Raw genomic sequence first — 20520 nt, 5'->3', positions numbered from 1 at the left:
CTGACTCTGTTCTCAGAGTCTGATCTAACTGCGGTGTGGCAGCAGCACCCTCTACTAGCTGGGGTGTGCCTGCCGTCTGATCTAACTGTGGTGTGGCAGCAGCACCCTCTACTAACTGGGGTGTGCCTGCCGTCTGGGTTGTAAAGTCCCCTACTGTCCGGTCAGCTGATGTGTTTAGCATATGCTGATTGCTCTCCGAACTAGGGCTACTGGGTGTACCCAGGACACAGTCATCTAGTCGGGAGGGTAATCTACGCTCCCTAGGAGCACGTGTCTTCCCTTCAGGGAAGGGGGGGGGGGGGCCCTTTGAACCTACCTCGCTCTTTTGTGACATCCTATCTGGTTTAAATCCGGCTCGAAGGACCAAATTGTGCGGGAGCTTAGAGGACTGTATATAATTATCACCTTAGGGGGTGTGGTAGGATGCCTTAACTCTTAAACTAATTGTACCAAATACACAACTGAGTGAATAACTTAAAATGGAGTCACCTAAACTAGAAAGAGCGAGGAAACTGTTTGAAACATAATGCTTTTATATAAGCAAAAAAGGGAAAAAAGATACATACAAAATATTGTTATCACATTACACAAAGCCTGATTAAATACTATTACTAAATTTAGATGGGCGCCCAAATAGTTATAATAAAGTGTTCTGGCCAAACGTTGCCGCGGTTACCACTGTGACAGAGGAACAATTCCCTCTGCAGGATGAGAGAGATGGAGGTGATGAGGAGTAGTAGACCGCTGCGTGTTGATGAGGGCGGGAAGACGCTGCCCGGTCCAATAGGCGCCACTAGTCTGCTCCTGCAGACCAGATGCTCCGCTGTGGTGGTCCGAGTGTCTCGCTCCGCTCCGTGGTGCTGCACGGCGCACGCCGACAGCTGCTGCAGACACGCTGGTCCCCTCTGTACCACAGGTTACTGCTATGGCTACTTCGTAGGACTAGTTGTGTCCCTTTACAGCGACACAGACCTTATCTAAATGTTCTCTGGTCTGTGTTATATATCGACTGATATGTCCAGTACAGAGCAGCTATCGAAGCATGAGCCGAAGCTACTTTAGGTATTAGAGCCGAGCTAGCTAGCTTCGGCTAACTGGTAACGATAGATGGGGAATACTATAGTCTGCTGTAATATGCTAATCCCAGACGTTTACTAAACATCAAATTAGCTGGGTACTAAAACTCACTCTCTCTTGGTGGTATAATGTCCGCTTGGTAAGCCACTTTACATACTTGGTCACCGTCAAACTATAACGTTAACGAGAGCAACGCCTTGTGCACGTCCGCTCTCTTCCGTTGGTCCGGTCAAGTTCAACGTCAATAAGCTCATAGAGAGGAAGTGACGCAGATACGAGGGGACACTAAACCACCTCTGGCCCACTAGATGGCAGCACCGTCATATAACCTGAGATGCAATCAATAGGCAGCAGTGTAACATTATGTGGTAAATAATAACTTAACTCCCACATATTAACTTAAAGGGGGATTATTTTAGGTCTAATTTTACCTAATTGCAGACCCTTCAGCACAATTACTATGGCCCATTCAACATCGGGTATCTATCGTTCCGGATGTGGGAACGTTATATTTTATCATTGATACATTGTCGTGTTAGTACCGTCGAGAATATAAGTATGTTTAAGGTTTTCTGCAGTAATTCCTAAAACGCGAATTATAGGCCCTGACGCATATGATAGATTATCGATTGGCGCGTCTTTCCTATACACGCTATATTAAAAAATTCAAATGTATATGATCGGTATACATTATGCTTCATCATGCGTGAAGGAAAGGGGGGGGGGGGTCGTTTATAATTACTTGATCGTCAGTAACGGCTTTATTTAGTATGGGTTGATATGTTGATCAGATGGATTGCCGTGAAATGAATAAACAATCGGGCTGAAAATAACGTTATATTCCTCTTACCGTTCGCCGATGAGACTGGAGGAAAAATATTCCAATTATTTGCTAGATCCATTTCCCGTTTATATGACGCAATAAACGCCGAAATCATATTGATTATTGCGTTTAGAAAGCGATCCCATGTGTATCTAGACCCACGTTACAAGATATTACTGCCGGAGGAATTTCCTCGATGCACCGAGCGCCACATCCGGTTTGGCTTGGAGTGTAACTCGCCCGACATCCACCAGGCGGCGGTATTGAGGCGTTGCAATATCAGACAGGGTGCAGCTGCAGTCCCGGGGGGAGGCTGGATGAATTTTGAATGCCATGGCAAAAAAAATTTATATTAATACCAAAAACTTGTTTATTTGTTGTTGGCGCACAACGCATGGCGGGCAATAACGAATGATCACGTTTTTGGCACACAATGTGTTAAGCCAGTGGTTCTCAACTGGTGAGTCGTGGGACGCGTAAAAAAATAAAAATAAAAGCATATATGCTTGTAATTCAAGATAAATCTGCCTTCTGTAGTTCTCTGTAGCTCACTTGGTAAAGCATGGCACTAAGAATGCTGAGGTTGTGGGTTCAATCCCATGGGGCTACATATATACTGAAAATCTATGCACTCATGTACTGTACGTTGCTATGGATAAAAGCGTCTGCTAAGAAGCATTTATATTTATTTAATTTCATTGGGTTTTTAGCCCTAGTTGCACTTTTTTTTGTTTATTTCATGTTTTTAACAATGCATGAAGGATTGTGTATTACTGCACAATTCTTTTGTGAAATAAATCAAAGTGGTTAAAAATGTTGGTTCGCGACTTAATGACTAAGGAAAAATGTGGGTCCTGAGGCTAGACCAGTTGCTAGGATTGTCTAAAACATTTTAGAGGGTATAATCCTATATTTATATTGAGTGCTAATGAGGTACCATTTAATGAAGCATTGAACAAAACCATGCCTTTGAACAAAACCATGCCTGCACAAATAATCTCCCAAGAAATTTGCTCTCCTTTACCCCAAGAACAGATTTTCTCTGGGTATCCAAGATCAATTTATAACCAAGGTCATTAAAATGTGTAATCTGATCGAGTCTAATCCGATGTACGACTACAATAGTAAAACGACTCACTATGCAGTATGCCACCAGGGCCCCCTGTGTGAAGCCTGCCAGGACGTCGGTGGGGTGGTGCTTGTGGTCGGAGACCCGGGACAAGCCGGTGTAGAAAGACATCATGATGAGAGTGAACTGTGTCAGGGGACGCAGCAGGCGGGCGCCGTGCCACGTGAAACGGGACTGCAGGTAAAACTGACCACACAGGACAATATTTTATAATATTTACTATGACGATATACTATGTAAACAGAATGCATATTGCCATCGCCTAACATTGAAAACAACATTGCAGTGAAAGAAAAATAAACACTTTTTCTTCATTTATAATGTAGTGAGTGTAACAACAACTGATAAATGTCATATCTAGGCTTTGTATTTTAATTTACAAAAAAATCAGTTGTTTGAATTGCTAAAAATACCAAAATACCCATTAATTCTGACTAGCACCTTCTCCCTCTAGGGACATTCTGTTTACATAGAAAGAAACATAAGAATGAAATAGGGCACAATAAGGATATTTTGTGTGTGTGTGTCATAGATGTGTTTACATAGGGGAAAAAACTGTAACTCACCACCAGATAAAGCATGGTGTACATGGAGAATGACGCATGTCCAGAGAAGAAAGACTTCCTGAGGAGAAAGGAAGAAGAGGGACCATCAAAACCACATGAAACCACAGTTGATGAATTTGCACAGCCAATTAGTAATGGCCATTTTCAGTGATTTCTGAAGCTGGAGTCGCCATTTTCCAAACGTTATGTTTACCTTTTTTTTTTATTACCAATAAATACAAATCAGTGGAAAGATTTTGTGGAAAAGTGGCACTAATGTGAGTATTTTTCAGATCCCCTCTACACGTGTTTTTAACACTTTAGAAAAGTTGTATATTAACTCTTTCACGGCCAACACCGTTTATATACGTTATTGGGCGCCAGCGGTTAACCCATTCATTGCCAACCACGAGTATAGTCGGGTTAACTCGCCATCGCTTCCATTTAGTCATTTAGCTGACGCTTTTATCCAAAGCGACTTACAAGTTCTGTACGACAAGTCATCAGGAAGTGTACAACTCTATCAGCTGAGTAACAATGTTCATCAAAGTGTTGCGTGTTACAGTGTAGGTTAGTTTATTAAGACAAGTGCATGACAGTAAGGTTAGTTAGGGTTAGAGTTTATTTTTATATTATTATTTCAGATAATGGTTGAAGAAGTGCATCTTAAGTCGACGGCGGAAGATTGGACGGGTTTCGGCTGTCCTAACTGGGTTGGGTAGTTCATTCCACCATTGTGGGGCAAGGACTGAGAATAGACGACTTCTCTTTGATGACCCTCCCGGGGCTTGGATAGGAGTAGGTCTGAGGCGGCCAGAAGATGCAGAGCGTAGGGGTCTTGAGGGTGTGTAGTTAGAGACCATTGACCATGCTTCCGTGCCAATCACGAGTATAGTCAGGTTTTAATCGTTATTTCTTTTATTAGCGATATCCATTCATTTTCATCCATCCAACCTGATGTTATCGTTGGGAATGGGCCCGAGCTTGCAAAAGGGCAAATACTGCCGCCTATCGTCTCCCGGATGGTATTGCACATCATTGGATTGGCTGGGTATGTGCATCAGAAAAAAAACTCCGGTCCGGGTCTCCCATCTCGGGCATGCAGCTGGATACTATTGCAGCTTGGTCGAGTCAGGGGGGCAGCTTGGATTATGTGTTTTGGACTATAACGTTGGATCAATGGACGCGATCGATATTTGGAATGGCGATCAGGAATTGGATTAATCTTTTTGCATGACATCAGATGTGAGGTAAGGCCTTTATGTTACGAATCTTGGGGTAATCAGATGTTCCTTTCTCCGCCATCGGAGCGTGTAACGTTGGATCAATGGACGCGATCGATATTTGGAATGGCGATCAGGAATTGGATTCATCTTTTTGCATGACATCAGATGTGAGGTAAGGCCTTTATGTTACGAATCTTGGGGTAATCAGATGTTCCTTTCTCCGCCATCGGAGCGTGTAACGTTGGATCAATGGACGCGATCGATATTTGGAATGGCGATCAGGAATTGGATTCATCTTTTTGCATGACATCAGATGTGAGGTAAGGCCTTTATGTTACGAATCTTGGGGTAATCAGATGTTCCTTTCTCCGCCATCGGAGCGTGTGTGTGTGTGTCTGTGTGTGAGGTTCGCGCCGACCAAAGTACGGAGAAGCGATTTTTCAGACCCCGCTTCTCTTCGTGCATGAGGACACATATACTATCGACAATCTAGCGTTTATTTGAAAACGTTTATCATAAATCAAGCGACAAATGGCACGAGTTTATTGAGATGAGACAGAACGCCCTAATAAAATATTGATATTCATCACGGTATAAAATGGAAATGTATGTATGAAAAAATTATCTGTTTCGTGCATGTTGACTGGAAGCAACTCATTGACGATCACCGTGTTATTTAGATCTATTGCCATTATATTTTATATGTTTTATGCACTCGCAAATAAGTCCTATTCTCCATTGGATAAAGCATTGGCACGGAAAGGGCCATCAGCAGAGGGCGCTGTTGGCCCGGAATGAGTTAAGGGCCATAAACGTATATATATACGTTTTTAGATCGTTTTTGCTTTTTTCGATTTTAATATTCTATTCAATGTCACAGACCCGTATGTTGCCGTTAAAAGGCATACTGGGACACCGAGGGTGCAGCACCGGCCAGATCCTGCTAGTAGGCAGTATCGAGAGTGCAGTAAACCCTGTTCCAGACCGGGTGTTACGTTTAAACCGCTCCAGGCACAGTTTCTAGTACAGGGAAGCCTAGGGCTTCACTCGATCGCATTGAATCGTTTTCGCTTTTCGGGACAATCGATGGATATGTTGTGCTGGATTATGTCATGGACCAGATGGATATCAGATGGACCAGATGGCGATCAAACAATTGGAATATTATTTTTGGAATACCCCTGACCACAGGTAAGGACTATGTGACGTAAATTTCAGCTTGATCCAACAATGTTATCATACCGATCCAGCTAATCGGCATGTGTTATGGTAATAACGAATGCCGTTACTGGAAATCAAAGCATCAGAAACGACCCCGCCCCCCCTTTCATGCATTCATGATGAAACATAATACCTATTATATACATTTAATTTGGAAATAGTAGCGTGTCCAGGGACGAAACGCCAATGCGTTTAGTAGAATTCACGTTGCGCCCTATAACCAGCCTCCCGGGAATTAGCCCAGATCATTCAGAAATTATGCTTATATTCACCACGGCAGAACGCGCAAACATATTCATGAAAACATTTATTCTTTTTTGCATCTTGGACAAAAGATAGTTACTGTCAAATGACCATATAGATATAGCTCTACAAACAAGGTGACGCACAGCGGAAATATGTAATGGAAACCTGGCCTGGCTAGAACAGGATGGGGAAAGGCCCTGAATGAGTTAAATAACTATTTGTTTGGTATGGTTTTTCCAACACAAATTATCAATCAAATGAAACTGAAATAAAAAGAATAAAGAAGCCCCCCCCCCCCCCCCCCCCGCTCCAGTGGAAGAATGTAAAAAGGACATTAGGGCTGGGTTAAAAAAATCGATTTCCCGATCCTGAACAGATCTTCATTTGAATGAGCAATTATCGATTACATTTTTTTATTATAATAATATTCATCCCCCAAATTTACAAATTCCCTTCCTGGTTGTTGCACGCATTGCCCCACTGTCGGTCTGGGGAGGGTGTAGACCAGGGGTCGGCAATTAAGTTTGGCCTCGGGTAGGTATTTTCCATTGGTTCTCCCAGCCCATGTGACCATTTCTAGCATTTCCATTGGCTAGTGACAGACATGATTGTGGAAATACAACAAATCTACGAAACCACTTACTGAGACATCACCCAGACGTGACATATGCAAAAGCCAATGTTCCAATAAAAAGTACATTCATAAAATTAAATAAATTCTTAAAAAGGTCCTGTGTCTTATAAATGGCCTTTTCCAGTGTTTAGCATTGTTTCCTAGCAATGGGGGTTTATATCAATGGGGTCTGTGTCTCTAATTCTCATTTTGGCTCATCAGTCTAGTCTCAAGTTCATGAGATCCTCCCTCACTCAACTAAGCCATTCTGATTTGACTGTTTTGCTGACGTGAGTAAGGCACTGGTTGTAGTCACCGCCCACAATCAACAATTCGCTCAACAACAGCGCGAGTGGAATTACTTCCTCAAACGGGTTGATGTGCGCGGGTGCGACAGAGACAGCGGAGAACGAGCGAACAAGAGAGATAGAGAGGGGGAGAGAGAGATAGAGAGGGACACGAGCATTTACACACAACCCCGCGGGAGTCGCGGGAGTTCGTGTGTAAATGTGTGTGCGCGCGGCGCGGGGATGGAGCTTCTCTACTCGCATATCACTGTCAAAATATCGTTGCGCGCGCCCGTATTCCGATCCATGCAATAATATTCACAGGGGTATATATTGTCATTTGAAACAAGTTACCAATGCATTGTCCTGTAGGATTATGCCCCCCCGCGGCAAAATTAATTAGTATCCCCCTCCTCTATCTCTGTCTGCCAGTCGCAGACTGTGGGTGACTGTCACTCAAAGCAGCTTGAAATCTTGAAGTGGAAAAATGCTGCTTTAGAGTAATTGATTAGAAATACAAAACAATCATCCCGATAGAGGATGCAGCACATACCTGCTCGAAGGTAGTTCGGTCTACATGCAAAGTATATATATCAGGGATGTATATGCATAATGTATAGTATAGTATAGTATGTTTCTTTTTTCGTAAGTCTTTTTTTATTTTCCATGTCAGTTGTTAATGTATTTGTATGAGTCCTTTACATGTTTTGTATGTTCTTACAAAAAAGAAAAAGGCAAATCCTGGAAATTGCATATGATGATGTGGAAAGAGATGTTTTGAATATTGGAGAGATTTGTGCAAAAAATAATAAAAAAAAAAAAAAAAAAACAATGAATCTTTTTGAAAAACACTTTACAGATGTCTTCCATACACTCACAGGAATTGTGTAAAGTTGCCCAAATAGTGAAAGGAATAGCAAAACATGTCCCCTTTAATGTAAACATTGATATTTTTAACAATGCAACATGTTGGGCGGCTAGGTGGTGTAGTGGGCAAGATGCTCGCCACCAATGCAGGAGACGCTGGGTTCAAGCCCAGCTCTCCACATTGCTATCAGCTTGGCTGGTCGTTCATACTAACATAATTGGCAGTGTTAGGGGGTGGGAAAGCTGATGGGTGGGTCCTGGTCGTTGTAAACAGCAACTCCTACAGTTCGGTCGGGGCGCCTGCTCAATGAGGATAGGATCTAAGGGGGGTAGTGTGATCCTTCCACACGTTACACCCTCTCAGTGAGAGTCCGCGCTGCCAGGTGAAAAGAAGCAGTTGATTGGCTACACGTGTGTCGGAGGAAGCACGTGATAGCCTCCACTCTCCCAGACCGACTGTGGGGGGTAGGTGCGCAGCGACCAGGAAGGGGATTGGGAATTGGCATAACGACTAACATTGGGATGGGAGAAAAACGGAGGAAAAAGGAGGGGGAAAAAGAATAAAAAATAAAAATAAAAAACAATGCAACATGTTAGAGGGTTCCTTGAACCATTGAATCGAATAGAGACCTTGTGAATCGGAATCAAATTGTTTTGGGAAATCAGTGGCCATACCCAGTCCGAAAGGACATGTACAGGTTTTACAAGCCTTCTTCAAATTTGAGACACATTGAACAGGTTCTACAAGCCTTCTTCATATTTGAGACACATTGAACAGGTTCCACCTCTCTTGGCCCTTCAGTACAATACCTGGCCTCTTGAACTTTGCTCTCCGACCCCTGACACTGGTAGTTCGTTATGTAGCCCAGGGAGCAGTTGATGGTGGAGAAGTCCGGTTTGCACACATCCAGGAAGTGTGGCCTCATGCGGCCAACCGATACCTTAGCGATGTCGGTGAAGGACTGGCTGACCGCACAGCCGAAGATGAACACCCCCACCTGCTTGTAGAGGGCAGAGATGTAGGGGTTTCCCACGAACGACTTGGACCCCTCGTTCAGATAGTGGATCCTGTAGCTCTCCCCGATGACAATCTGAAGGGACAATGTAAATTACATGACTTTTTGATTTGCTATATGGACCTCCATAAAAAACTATATCAAACCAATAGGCAAATATAACTCCTGTAATAAACAAGACTGGGATTCAATGGCCATAATTCTGAGCCAAATAATGGTGTGCAACTGTTGAGCCGTATCTAAAGTGTGCATACTATTTCCAGCTAGTATATTTAGATAATTCTGGAAACTCTGCTCTGTGAGGTTACTCGCTTTAACTTTTTTTTGTGTTCCTGCCATTCAGCTAGTTCTGAAAATCAGAAACAGAAACACAGCAAAGCGGAGCAACGTGGGGGTGATTGCAAATGCAAGCACCATGCAAAGTTTTCAATAAGTGGGTAAATAAACCACTGTCTCAGACTGACGAGTGACGCGCAGGGTACACTCAGGGGGATGTGGACAAGCAATAACTCATTACAGCTGCTAACGCTCAGAACGCCTCTCCAGAACCCCCCCTCTAGCCTCCAAGCCACTGACAAATGGGAGCAAGGGAGAAAGCAGGGAGGAGTGGTGGGGGTGTAGGGGGGGGGGGGGGCATTGAAGGGAATGAAGAAAGAGCGTAAGGGAGAGAAGGAGAGGTGGAATCAGTGAAAAAGCAGAGGAGAGGGCGGGGGTAGTGAAAGAAGAGGAGAGGGGAGAGTGGGAGAGTGGAAGTGAAGGAAGGAAGGGAGGGAGAGGTGTAGGTGAGAGGGAGTGCGTGAGGGAGGGAGGGGGGAAGAGGAGAGAGAGGGAGGGCGAGGTGGGGGGGCACTTCTGGTTCTAATCAGCAGAAATGCTGAGCTAGGCGACGTGTCTGATTTTGGTGGCCAGACTCCGCCAGGCATACAGCGGGGGCACGTTTGTTTTTCACCGCGCTCTGAAAAGGGCTCCAATTTCACAAGGGATGTCAGCGTGTTTTCATGTTAGTATCTCGGTTTCATCAGACATTCTTTCGAGGGGCGCAGAAATGAGTCTCATTCGGAGAAACACATTTTCAGGAGGGGGAAAGTCCTATAGTAGATTGTTACAAGCTGATAAAAGCGTGGTTTTTCCACCGGCCAGGCCTTTAGAGCCAGTTCTGATCCAGCCCAGCTGCTTTCACAGGAGAGAGACACATCTGGATGTGGTTGGGTGAAGAGATAAACTGCGACTGAATGAAATGGCATTGTAGGACATGTACTGTAACTGTTACACAGTGTGACCTCAGGAATATATTCACGGGAGAAGAGGTCGTCTTGTGGCTCGTCTCATAAAAAAAACAGTCTCCAAAAATTATAACATGGACACTTTCAGAGAGGGTGTTCCCTTCTTCCTTCCTTCCAAACATTCAGAGCGATGGCAATTATAAAAAGGACCTGGCCTGTTGTGGCAGTTTCTTATTTAAAAAAAATGTCAATCATGCAACACGCTGCGTCGCGGCACGGCCAACCCGGGTTCGATTCCCGGACCCGGCGTCATTTGACGAATGTCTTCCCCCCCCACTCTGTCTCCCGCTCTTCCTCTCTCTCTCTCTCTCTACTGGTCTGCCCAGTAGAAAAAAGCGATAAACGCTAAAAAATAAATCTAAAAAAAAATAAAAAATTAAGTCAGTGGGAAGTGATGGACTTTGTGACCTAACGCTGGGGGGCGGAGGGGGGGGGGGGGGGCAACGCTTCACGTTTAGCAGAAGAAGAAAAAAATGAGGGACCTGGCATGGCCTTCCTGTTTTGAGCCTTCACCACAATTCCACACCATCAATTATAGAATGTGACCGAACACCATTGCGTCAACCATAATTGCACATGGCCAGGGAGACGCTTCTCACCATGAAAACCCTACTGGTCCTAAACCGCTGGTAGTAGTCTGCTTTCCAGGAGGGGCATTGGTAGCTACAGGAGAGCCAGTGTGTGATCCCATCAAATTTGCCCTCGAGCAAGGCACTTAAAAGGTCACATATTATGCTCCTTTTCGAGAAGTCTTGAGGTCCCCCCTGTAGCTGGTTCCCGGGTGTATGTACTGCTAACGCTTTGCTCACTTCATATCACAGCAGAGCAAATGAGCATAGATAGACAGAAATTAACCTTTGATCTCCAGGGGCGACGGTATGTCATCTTTTTTTTTCACTCCAAGTCACATTCGATTCATCATGGCAGTGCCCAGTAAACAGACTCTTGAGAACTCTTGAGAATCTTGACATGTTGGACCACTTCAACAACTTCAGGGTAAGCGTTTGACAAATAAGTCGCCCAGATTTTATGTTTAGTAATTGAATTCAAATTAAATGACATGACACACTGTCGCACGGGAGATCTAATGTAAATTTCAGTCTATCCAAAGGTAGTATGTATTTGAGATGAAGCATTCTAGCATTCCTCTATATCCCTCTGTTTCTGCCCTGTTCTCGACAGGCTGTGTCTGTATCTTTAAATGCAAATGAGCTGCTCCCGCTCCCCAATGCCACGCACTGGAACTATGCGTGAACTCCAGCGTGGCTGGCTCACGAAATTCAGATCAAACTGTCAAACTAGGCATTGCGGATCAAATATGAGGTCAGATCCAGCAATTGCATTACTTTTCACCTAAAATGTCAGAAAGATATTTTAGACAACCGTTGGTGGAAAATGAGTGTTTATGAGCAAGCCACCATTTTGTACACATGTTTTTCAGATGCACACACGAGGACCAGGAATTGTCTATGATCCCTGATTGACGTGTGACAGAGAGGCAAATCTGAATGGCTTATTGAATCACATGTTTTCGGACCTATAGGCAGTCCAGAACAATCTGACTGGGTTGTCTTATTTCACAGTTTGTGTGTTAGTAGGCCCATCAGAGACCCATGTGCACAAGCACTGAAAAGGTATCTAATATGCGACTTTTAATCCCCGCCATGCTCTCTGGTGCAGATGTTCAGGGATTGAAAATAAGGCACTTAACCCTCTCCATTTAGCCTGCAGCACCAGAGCCGTTTCACAGACAGTATAATGGAGCGAGTCAGCACAGGGCAGATTCTGGCTACAGACCCTCAAGTCTAATTCCGCCCAGCAGATAACTACTCTCAGATCCACTCAACACTTCAGCCCCACCAAAGCACCTTAATCAGCGGAACCATCTTAAACCCCTAATCAAGAGGCCTTCGACAAAGGCAACTAGGGGAATGTTGTTGATTGGCTGTTATCTTGACTACAGAAAGACCATTCAGGGGCTGATAGCATAGGTATGGCTGGTTGTTTGGAGAGGTGTTGTCATGTCAATAGCCCTGTAATTACGTAGGATAATCTGAACCATATACATTGTGATAGTAGTCAGATAAAGTCCTCCAGTAGTCCGTGTGTGTGTGTGTGTGTGTGTGAAGATTAAGAGAAACATGTCCAAATAACGTTGCATTGTAACTCTGGTTTAGATAGCTAATTGGCCTATCTCAAGCCCCACCCTCTTTTCCCTTGATCCTCCAATCACAGCTGTTGCTTATGGGGCAGGTAGAGCAGTCATCCGTTAATCCGGAGGTTCCCGGTTCGATTGCATGTCGAAGTGTCCTTGAGCAAGTCACTTAACCTCTAATTGCTCCTGATGAGCAGGTTGGCACCTTGCATAGTTGCCTCCGCCGTCAATGTGAGTGAATGGGTAAAATGTGAGAACAAATGTGAGAACAAATTGTAAAGCACTTTGGATAAAAGCGCTATATAAAAGCAGCCATTTACCATTTTGCTTAGCTCTGACAAGTTTGTGTGTCAGAGGGAAGCAACAGTTGCGATTGGATGATCAATAAAAGAGGGTGGGGCTTGATAGATCAATTAATAAGACTCTGTACGTTGGTCATGATGACAAGAAAACATTATACCCGTCATCATTAGTAACATAGACATCCAGCATCAGTGGGCTGTTGTGATGGTAGTTGTTGGTGAACAATGACATGTGAAGAGCTGTTGTGATGGTAGTTGTTGGTGAACAATGACATGTGAAGAGCTGTTGTGATGGTAGTTGTTGGTGAACAATGACATGTGAAGAGCTGTTGTGATGGTAGTTATTGAGTGAACAATGACACACGAAAGAAGAGTGATGGTGACATTAGTGAGTGAGGTGACTTACAGACAGGATGGTGATAAGAATGCCAGCAGCGCAAAGCACACCGTCGCTAATGGTGTCTCCGTTTTTGGCCGGATAGTTGATGGACACATCGTCGCAGTAAAACCCGCGATGGTAGGGCTGAACGGCACTGGTCTCAATGACCAGAAAAGGCAGGCCGGCTAGTGTGGAGAAGCAGCGAGGCGAGGACAGAAAGACAAACGGAAGAAGAAGGAAGGGGTGTGGGGGGATTGGAGAGAAGGAGAAACAGGAAGAGGTGGTGTGTTAACGATAGAGAATCACAAGAGGTCACAAGTGGATGGCACAGCAAGGGGCAAGCAGGGGTCACCTGGGACAGACTCGTTCCATTCAATGGCTGTTATCTGGTGCTAATCATCAAGCAGTAGATTTATGCTTCAGTACACGTTTGGGTACATGTTAAGGTGACCGACTTCTACTAGCTATTGCGTCTGCGACTTCATGTAAAAAAAATAAATAAAAAATAGTCAAAGTCACAGACCTGGGGCCTATTCCCAAGCCTCTCAAGAGTATGGCAGTATGGATCTAGAGCAGCGGTTCTCAAACTACGGGTTGTGACCCAAAGTGGGGTCGTGGGTAGGGAATTGCGCATTGGCAAGTAAAAAATAAAAATAAATTAAAATTATTATTATTTTTTGTTTTGTTCTGGCAACATATTTTGGTTAAATATGCCTCGTTTTACAAATGTGTATTGATAACATAGTACTGTAATTACATTTTCTAATAAATATGCATGATCAAGTTCAACAACGTGTGCTTTTATTTTGATAGTCCTTAATTCCAAGTTGAAATTATGCGATACATTAAGTATGGGGTCGCAAAAAATAATTCCTAAATAAAATGGGGTTGTGGTATAAAAAAAGATCGCCTGATCTAGAGTCAGCTATTTGTGCTTTGTGAATTTGGGCGCCCAATGTTAAATTTGGTTTAGTTCATTTAACTTCATTGGGGAGATGAGAGTACAGCCATTCCTTGGAGAGAGGGTGTCCCAACGTGTGCTCCCCACTGCTCCTGCTGCACCATGTGGGGACTTACTGAGGTCACGGGCAAAGTGACCCCCGCGATAGCGAGAACAGCGTTGGATACCGTGCTGCTCTTATACGAGAGGTTGATGCCGTTGTCGTTGCAGAAGAACCCTCTCTGGTACGGTGGGAAGGGAGGCTTGTGCAGGAAGGCAGCGACAAGCAACACTGTATAGTCGGACAGTAAATATACACACACACACACACAAGCTGAGATAAGACAGGTCTTTAATTAGCAGACTTACTTTAAAAAGACAATATATTATATGAACAGCCACATAGGCAAACAGACTAGTGTGCACACACACACAGATTGAGAGAGACAGATATACAGACAAGACAAAAAAAGGCAACACTTTCATTTACATTTATTTTGTCTCTCGCGAAATTAGACACCCCCCTGAGATGAAGGAAAATTTTATTTCAACGTCCAAAGGATATTGTTGGATGTATGATAAGGAAAGCGAGACTGTTCTGGGTGAGCACACTTAAAACAAGCAGATATCACCGCTAATTTGCAAAAAACTGCAGAGACGGCGAGCCTCACGTTGTGCACGCGCTGCCATCATGTGACTAGTTGACACAATGAGAATGTCTACTTATAAAATCAAATAAACAGAATTTCCACTGAAATGACCATTTAAAAAGGGAAGGTTCTGTCATTGTTTGGACTACATCATGCTTAGAATAGCATAAACTGACATCAAACAGGGCGAGTTACCGTAGACCTAAAAGGACTGGATGGAGTCCACGACAGATATAACTAATGTGGGGAGAGAAAGAGTTCATCTTTTTCCTTCCTACGAGGCTTTCAACTGCACTTAAAACTAAAAGGCACACTTTAAGATGCCTGGTGGCTGTTTGCATCTAATCAATTTACCACTTAAAAGAGGCCTTTTTTTTTTTTTTTTTTGCTACGACAACAAAAACGTAATTTATAAATTGTGATCCAAAAGGACCATTTAGAGATACACCAAAGAAAGAGGACTTTAGAAAGTGTCCCACTGAAGTGGTCCCCAAGAGAGAGGGCCTCAGCCAGGCCTCTGACAGAACTTGGAAAACATACTTTCAATCACATCAAAGCAACGTTTTAACTGATGCTGGAGCTTTGAAGTCACTATTCAGAATAATTCTGAGATCTGTGAATACAAAGAAAAACAAACGTCTGCTCTCTCTCCATCTCTCACTCACTCACTCTCCCTCCCTCCCTCCCTCCCTCCCTCCCTCCCTCCCACCCTCTCTCTCTCTCTCACTTTCTCATGGGTAAAAAGAGCATTGGGGTGTGGAGGTCAAACCCTGGTACTACTACTGTGGGGGGGATATGATTTCTCAAACCAAATGTCAACATATACGCCTCAGTTACTGAGCCCCACACACACACACACACACACAGCTGACTGGCCTTTGAAGAACCAGCTGGGAGGAGCTCAGGTTACAGACTGAGCGCTGCAGACTGATGGGAACCCCAGACCGCTGGCCTTCGATCTCTAGATTCAACAGGATTCACATTATTACTGTAACCCCCCCCCCCCCGCCACCCCTCTTCAAACAAATATCTTGACAGAGCCACAATAAACTCCCAGACCACTCTGAAGGGTAGAGAGAACTACTGGCGGGGGGGGGGGGGGGGTTATGTATTAGAATTCTATAACAGTGAAAACGTACTTCTAAAGTAGACTCAAGTCAAGCCTGAATGTCTGATCCGTTCAGTTTGCTAGGTCCCGGCCAGGAAGGTAACCAGGCGGGCCGTTGTTCCTCACACACAGTCAACTCTGAGTTTGCCTGCCTCTCGACTGCTGAGGTAGAGACCGGAGGTGGAAAAAGACTGTGCTGCACTGAGGCTCAAGGCGCAGAATGTGAAAACCGTTAACCCCCGGAGAAGTGACCTCTGTGACCGCCTTGAAACACATCCGCAGCCCAAAGAATGACAGAGGGGCCAGAAGCACGAGGGACGACAACAGAGGGCAGTCACCCCGCAGGACAGGCCTTCTAAACAGCTGATAGGAAGGAAGGAGTGAGTAAACACTTGACAGAGGAGCACAACAACACAGAGACATTGTCAGGTCTTGTTTTCCAGTGATTCAGCCCTAGTCTTATACTCCTACACTTGTGACCCCCCCCCCCATCAGCACAGCTTCAGCACGCGCTACTATGGCATCGTGGGATTTCCTTTCTCCCCCTCATCCTCCCTTCCCGCTTCTGACAGCGCGGGGAAAAAGCGGCGCCCTCTTCTGCCAAAAACAACAGCAGCAGCCAGGAGGCTGTGGGTTATGTCTCTAATGCATTAGCTCGACATTAACCCACAAGGACGACACAGAAACAGTGAACACTCCCCACTCCAAAACGGGCCAGAGCTAGTTTCCTCCTCTTACTGATGTCAATGCCAGGCATTTCAGTCCATTCTGCCCTTAAGCTGTATACTTAACAATCAACTGAGGAGGAACACTGAAGGGTCTTTAGGAGTGGAATGAGCAAACGATGCGCTCTGAACAATCATGACAATGGGCTTGTAAAGTGCCTGGCATGTCTCAAAATATAATGGCAGAAAATACATGACATTATGACGACCTATACATTCGAAACAAAGCTTCCAAAACTTGAGCATTTGCATTTCTTGCAGTTCAGGATGAGAGATTATTACCAATAACTTCCAAGTAACATATGGAAACTAGAATCGGTGTGTGATCCTCACACCGAATTAAATCCCACTATATTTTGAGGGCATTTGTCAAAACACCAAGTACTACTATTAAAATAAACAAGACGCACATTTTCCACTTGCTGGCATTGCTCTCGCTCTCTCTCTCCCTCCTTGGCATATAAATGTATACATGTCTGAGGGAGTTGCGGTGTATACACAGATGCAGTTGTTTTTACTTACACCCTTGTGTGTGTGTGTGTGCAGAACCCCCACACAGACTGCTGTCTGTCTGTCTGGGCCGCTGCCAAACACTGCTCCCAATGCAGAACTTTGCACTGCTGAAGGGAAACCAAGCCTGCCCGTCTGCTCGGGGGAACCAAGTCACATTTGCACTGATTTGCTGGTTGCTAAAGACTATTAGTGAAATTCAAGCCATCTATTAGGTCTATTAATATTCCTCTGCCCCCACCCCTTTTCGGATCAGACTCGTGTGCGTTACGAAATAGTTGTTTTTTCCCTGCTAGTCTAGGTTGACATGGCTGATGCTGAACAGCCCTGCCATAGTGTGACTGATTAAGCCCCCCTGAGCTCCCAGATGAACGGAGTGCAACAGCACATGGAAATGGTAAGACGATTAGCTTGAAAACCCACCTGCAACGACTTACTGATTTAAACGAACCCGCTAACACCTATAGCCCAAGTTCCAGCAACAAACAAAACCAAAGCCCTCGAGTCTAGGTGACCCGGCATCAGCCTAAGCAACACTGTGATTTGGTCTACAGTGAAACTTAGCAAAAATTCTCCATTTGTCCACTAACTAATGGTGTTTTGGTGATGGTCATTTGGGATCAGTCAGTAGGTAAACTATGAGCTCCAGTCAGTGATCACAGACTCGTAATGCCACATAATCACAAATATATAACAGTATTCTTTTCATAATAGTATTTTATTTTGTTTTCTAAAAACTACCAGATGGTTATGTGACTTGCATTAATCTGATTCTACTTACTAAAGACTACACGCTGTGAATTTCTAACATAATGTTTTACATCTGCTTAATAAGGTAGGTAGGTTAACTCCATTTCACAAATGAAGTGGTGGGTAAAACTTGAGTTTAAGTGGGTTTACCCTCTACATTACTGATCACAGTGAGCGGAGGAGATGGATGGAGTGTGTGAGCAGAGGCCTCCTGGGGCCCTTGGATGCTGGAGCCTCAGATCAATGTGAGAATGGAGAGGGGTGGTAATTACCAGTATGTGCCCACCATTTCCTCCTTGTGGTCACTCCCCCCACACCACATCTTTAGGGAGGGAAAACACTGCTGGTTTGTTGACAAGCGTTTTCTGCGGCCAGGTACATGTATACACACACTGTTGCCAGGTACATACTACACACACACACACACACACACACACACAGGGCAAAACATGGGGCTTACCCTCAACACAGAAAGGAAAAAAAGGATACGTAAAGAGACAGTGTTAGGCCACATCAGAATGTGTTTGTTTGTGTATCTTTTATAGTGGCTGTTCAACTTATCTGGAGTGCTGCTTCACAGCAAAACACCCAAGCCTGCAGGGAATGGGATTCTCATGGAAATCCAGTGGGTCTTACTCAAAGACTTTAATTTGCAAAATACTGTTTTCCATCTTCTACTTTATTTCTACGGAAGTCCCTCTTCAGTTGAAGAATTGGTTTAATGAAGTGCTTCTGCCACTTACAGATTTGTCAATTAAATCAACTGACCGTTAGTCAACAAAGTCTATAGGACTAGTAGTAGCCAACTATAAAATGCTGTTTGGGACAGCCCTAATAATTTCATGGCCCGCAATTACTTGTTCCGTCTAGTATACATCATCAAGATTGACTGTAAAGTCACAACACAGAGTTGAGAATGAGACATTATGGTAATATTAGAAAAGGAGTTAGAAGAAGAAGAAGAAGAAAAGTTATGTGAAACTTTGAAAGGTTTAGGACACCTGGTCCATAAGATTTACGACGTGTCCTCAGGTTAGACCTTCAGCGTCTCATTATTTAACAATTCACCACCAGTGTCTGGTTTGCTGTTGAACACCACCATGAAGAATCACTAGTGCCTAATGAACATTTACACACTCACTCAACATATGATATGGCTGACCTCTTCACCACTTTAATGCACAGGCACACAAATATATATTATGCCAGATGTCACTTCAAGAGAATTCCTGGCCAGTGTGTGGTGGAATGCGAGACATTCTGGAAAATATAATGAGTCAAGGGAGAGGTACAGGTGGGTGTGGACCAAGAAATATAGCCCGCTAAGAGCAATATTATTAATGACCATTTCCCCCTTCGCCAGCAGAATTCACTGTGCTTAACGGGGATCATCATCATGAATGTATGCGCCAACGAGAAATACATTATAATTGATGTACAACTCTTAACATTAACACTGACCACATTTTACTAATCTAAATTATTTATAAATTTATAAATAAATATGTAATGATAGTGGAATTACAATGGAAAAGGTAAATAAATAGGCCAATTTAACCCTTGATCAGGCAACATTTTCATCGTCAATGGTTTTCATTTGCCTTAATTGGCAGTACCTAAATCCACATAAAAAAATGTAAATTTATTTAAAAATAAAAATAAAGATCCTCGACTGATGTTTAAAATGCATGCAAGGAGTTAATTGGACTCACCTAAAAACAAGCAGAACAGATCTACTCCGACGAGCAACTTCTTCCTGCTGTTGTCTTTGCAGTTGTTATTGTTATTCAAAGATGTTCCACCGTTTCTCGCCTCTGGTGACATTGTTTTCTCATATATCAAGCAGCGTTGCATTTAAATTTCGTTAGTCAAGTTGTTCCCATGTAAAAGAAAGCCTGGGTAGTATTACATCCGAGATCGGTTGACTCCGAATTTAAGGGTGGGCTTCTGCGTAAATCCTCCTTTGTAGCCCTGCAAGATACGCGCCGTCTATTTATCTTTTCAAATTATACCCATTAGCGGCCCTTCTTTCATTCTCTCCTGTATCATTCCGCTTACTTTCTCAAACTTCTGACCATTCTTCCTTGCGCTTTTCTTGAGGAGCTCAGTGAGTGTAGTTTAGCTCCCACCTCCCGTCGCCGCCTTCTTCCAAAACCACTCCCCTTCTCTCAATTACTGCTCATTTACAAAATATTGGCTGCACGTCCACGCGCCTCATGGACAACTTCACTTCCGCGTTACATGGAGCTCGTGAGGGGAGGGGGCAGGGGGGATAGCCGTAGTTACAACCACTTACGTCAATTGATTGATTGGTAAACAAGAATACCCTGAAGACTCTGGCAGGAGCACTCATTCAAGGGTACTACGACTATGCTTGCACCTCATGGTACCAAAGCACCTCAAAGGCGCTAAAAACAAAATTACAAACATCTCAAAACAAACTGGTCAGACTACTGCTTGACCTTACTCCTAGAACCCACCTCACCCCTGCCCACTTTGACAACCTAGGATGGCTTAGAGTAGACGACAGAGTACAGCAACTTGCAATGGGCCTGGTCTACAAGATACACTACACGACCAAGGTACCCATGTACATGTCAAAATACTTCCCAAGGGTCAGTGAATACCACGATCACAACACCAGAGGGAGCTCCACAAATCATGTTAA

At 44.0% G+C, this 20520-nt stretch overlaps 1 protein-coding gene across 2 annotated transcripts in view; it reads right to left on the bottom strand.

The window, feature by feature from the left end:
• plpp3 (phospholipid phosphatase 3) overlaps nucleotides 1–19950 on the bottom strand; it is a 37021-nt gene extending 17071 nt beyond the window's left edge. Inside the window, exons 1-5 of one of the 2 annotated variants that reach the window (XM_084328114.1) lie at nucleotides 19565–19950; nucleotides 14247–14401; nucleotides 8845–9125; nucleotides 3596–3653; nucleotides 3039–3215 (exon numbers count right to left, since the gene is read on the bottom strand). In XM_084328114.1, the coding sequence (XP_084184240.1) occupies nucleotides 3039–3215; nucleotides 3596–3653; nucleotides 8845–9125; nucleotides 14247–14401; nucleotides 19565–19706 (813 nt within the window). In that variant the 5' untranslated portion in view covers nucleotides 19707–19950. Of the gene's footprint in view, nucleotides 1–3038; nucleotides 3216–3595; nucleotides 3654–8844; nucleotides 9126–13196; nucleotides 13355–14246; nucleotides 14402–19564 lie in introns of both variants that reach the window. The other variant, XM_084328115.1, reaches the window with a different exon arrangement.
• Nucleotides 19951–20520: the final 570 nt, after the last annotated feature.

This window comes from Notolepis coatsorum (assembly GCF_963971535.1).
Source record: "Notolepis coatsorum genome assembly, chromosome: 13".
Lineage (NCBI taxonomy): Eukaryota > Metazoa > Chordata > Actinopteri > Aulopiformes > Paralepididae > Notolepis > Notolepis coatsorum.
This window is presented reverse-complemented; position numbering and strand designations above follow the sequence as displayed.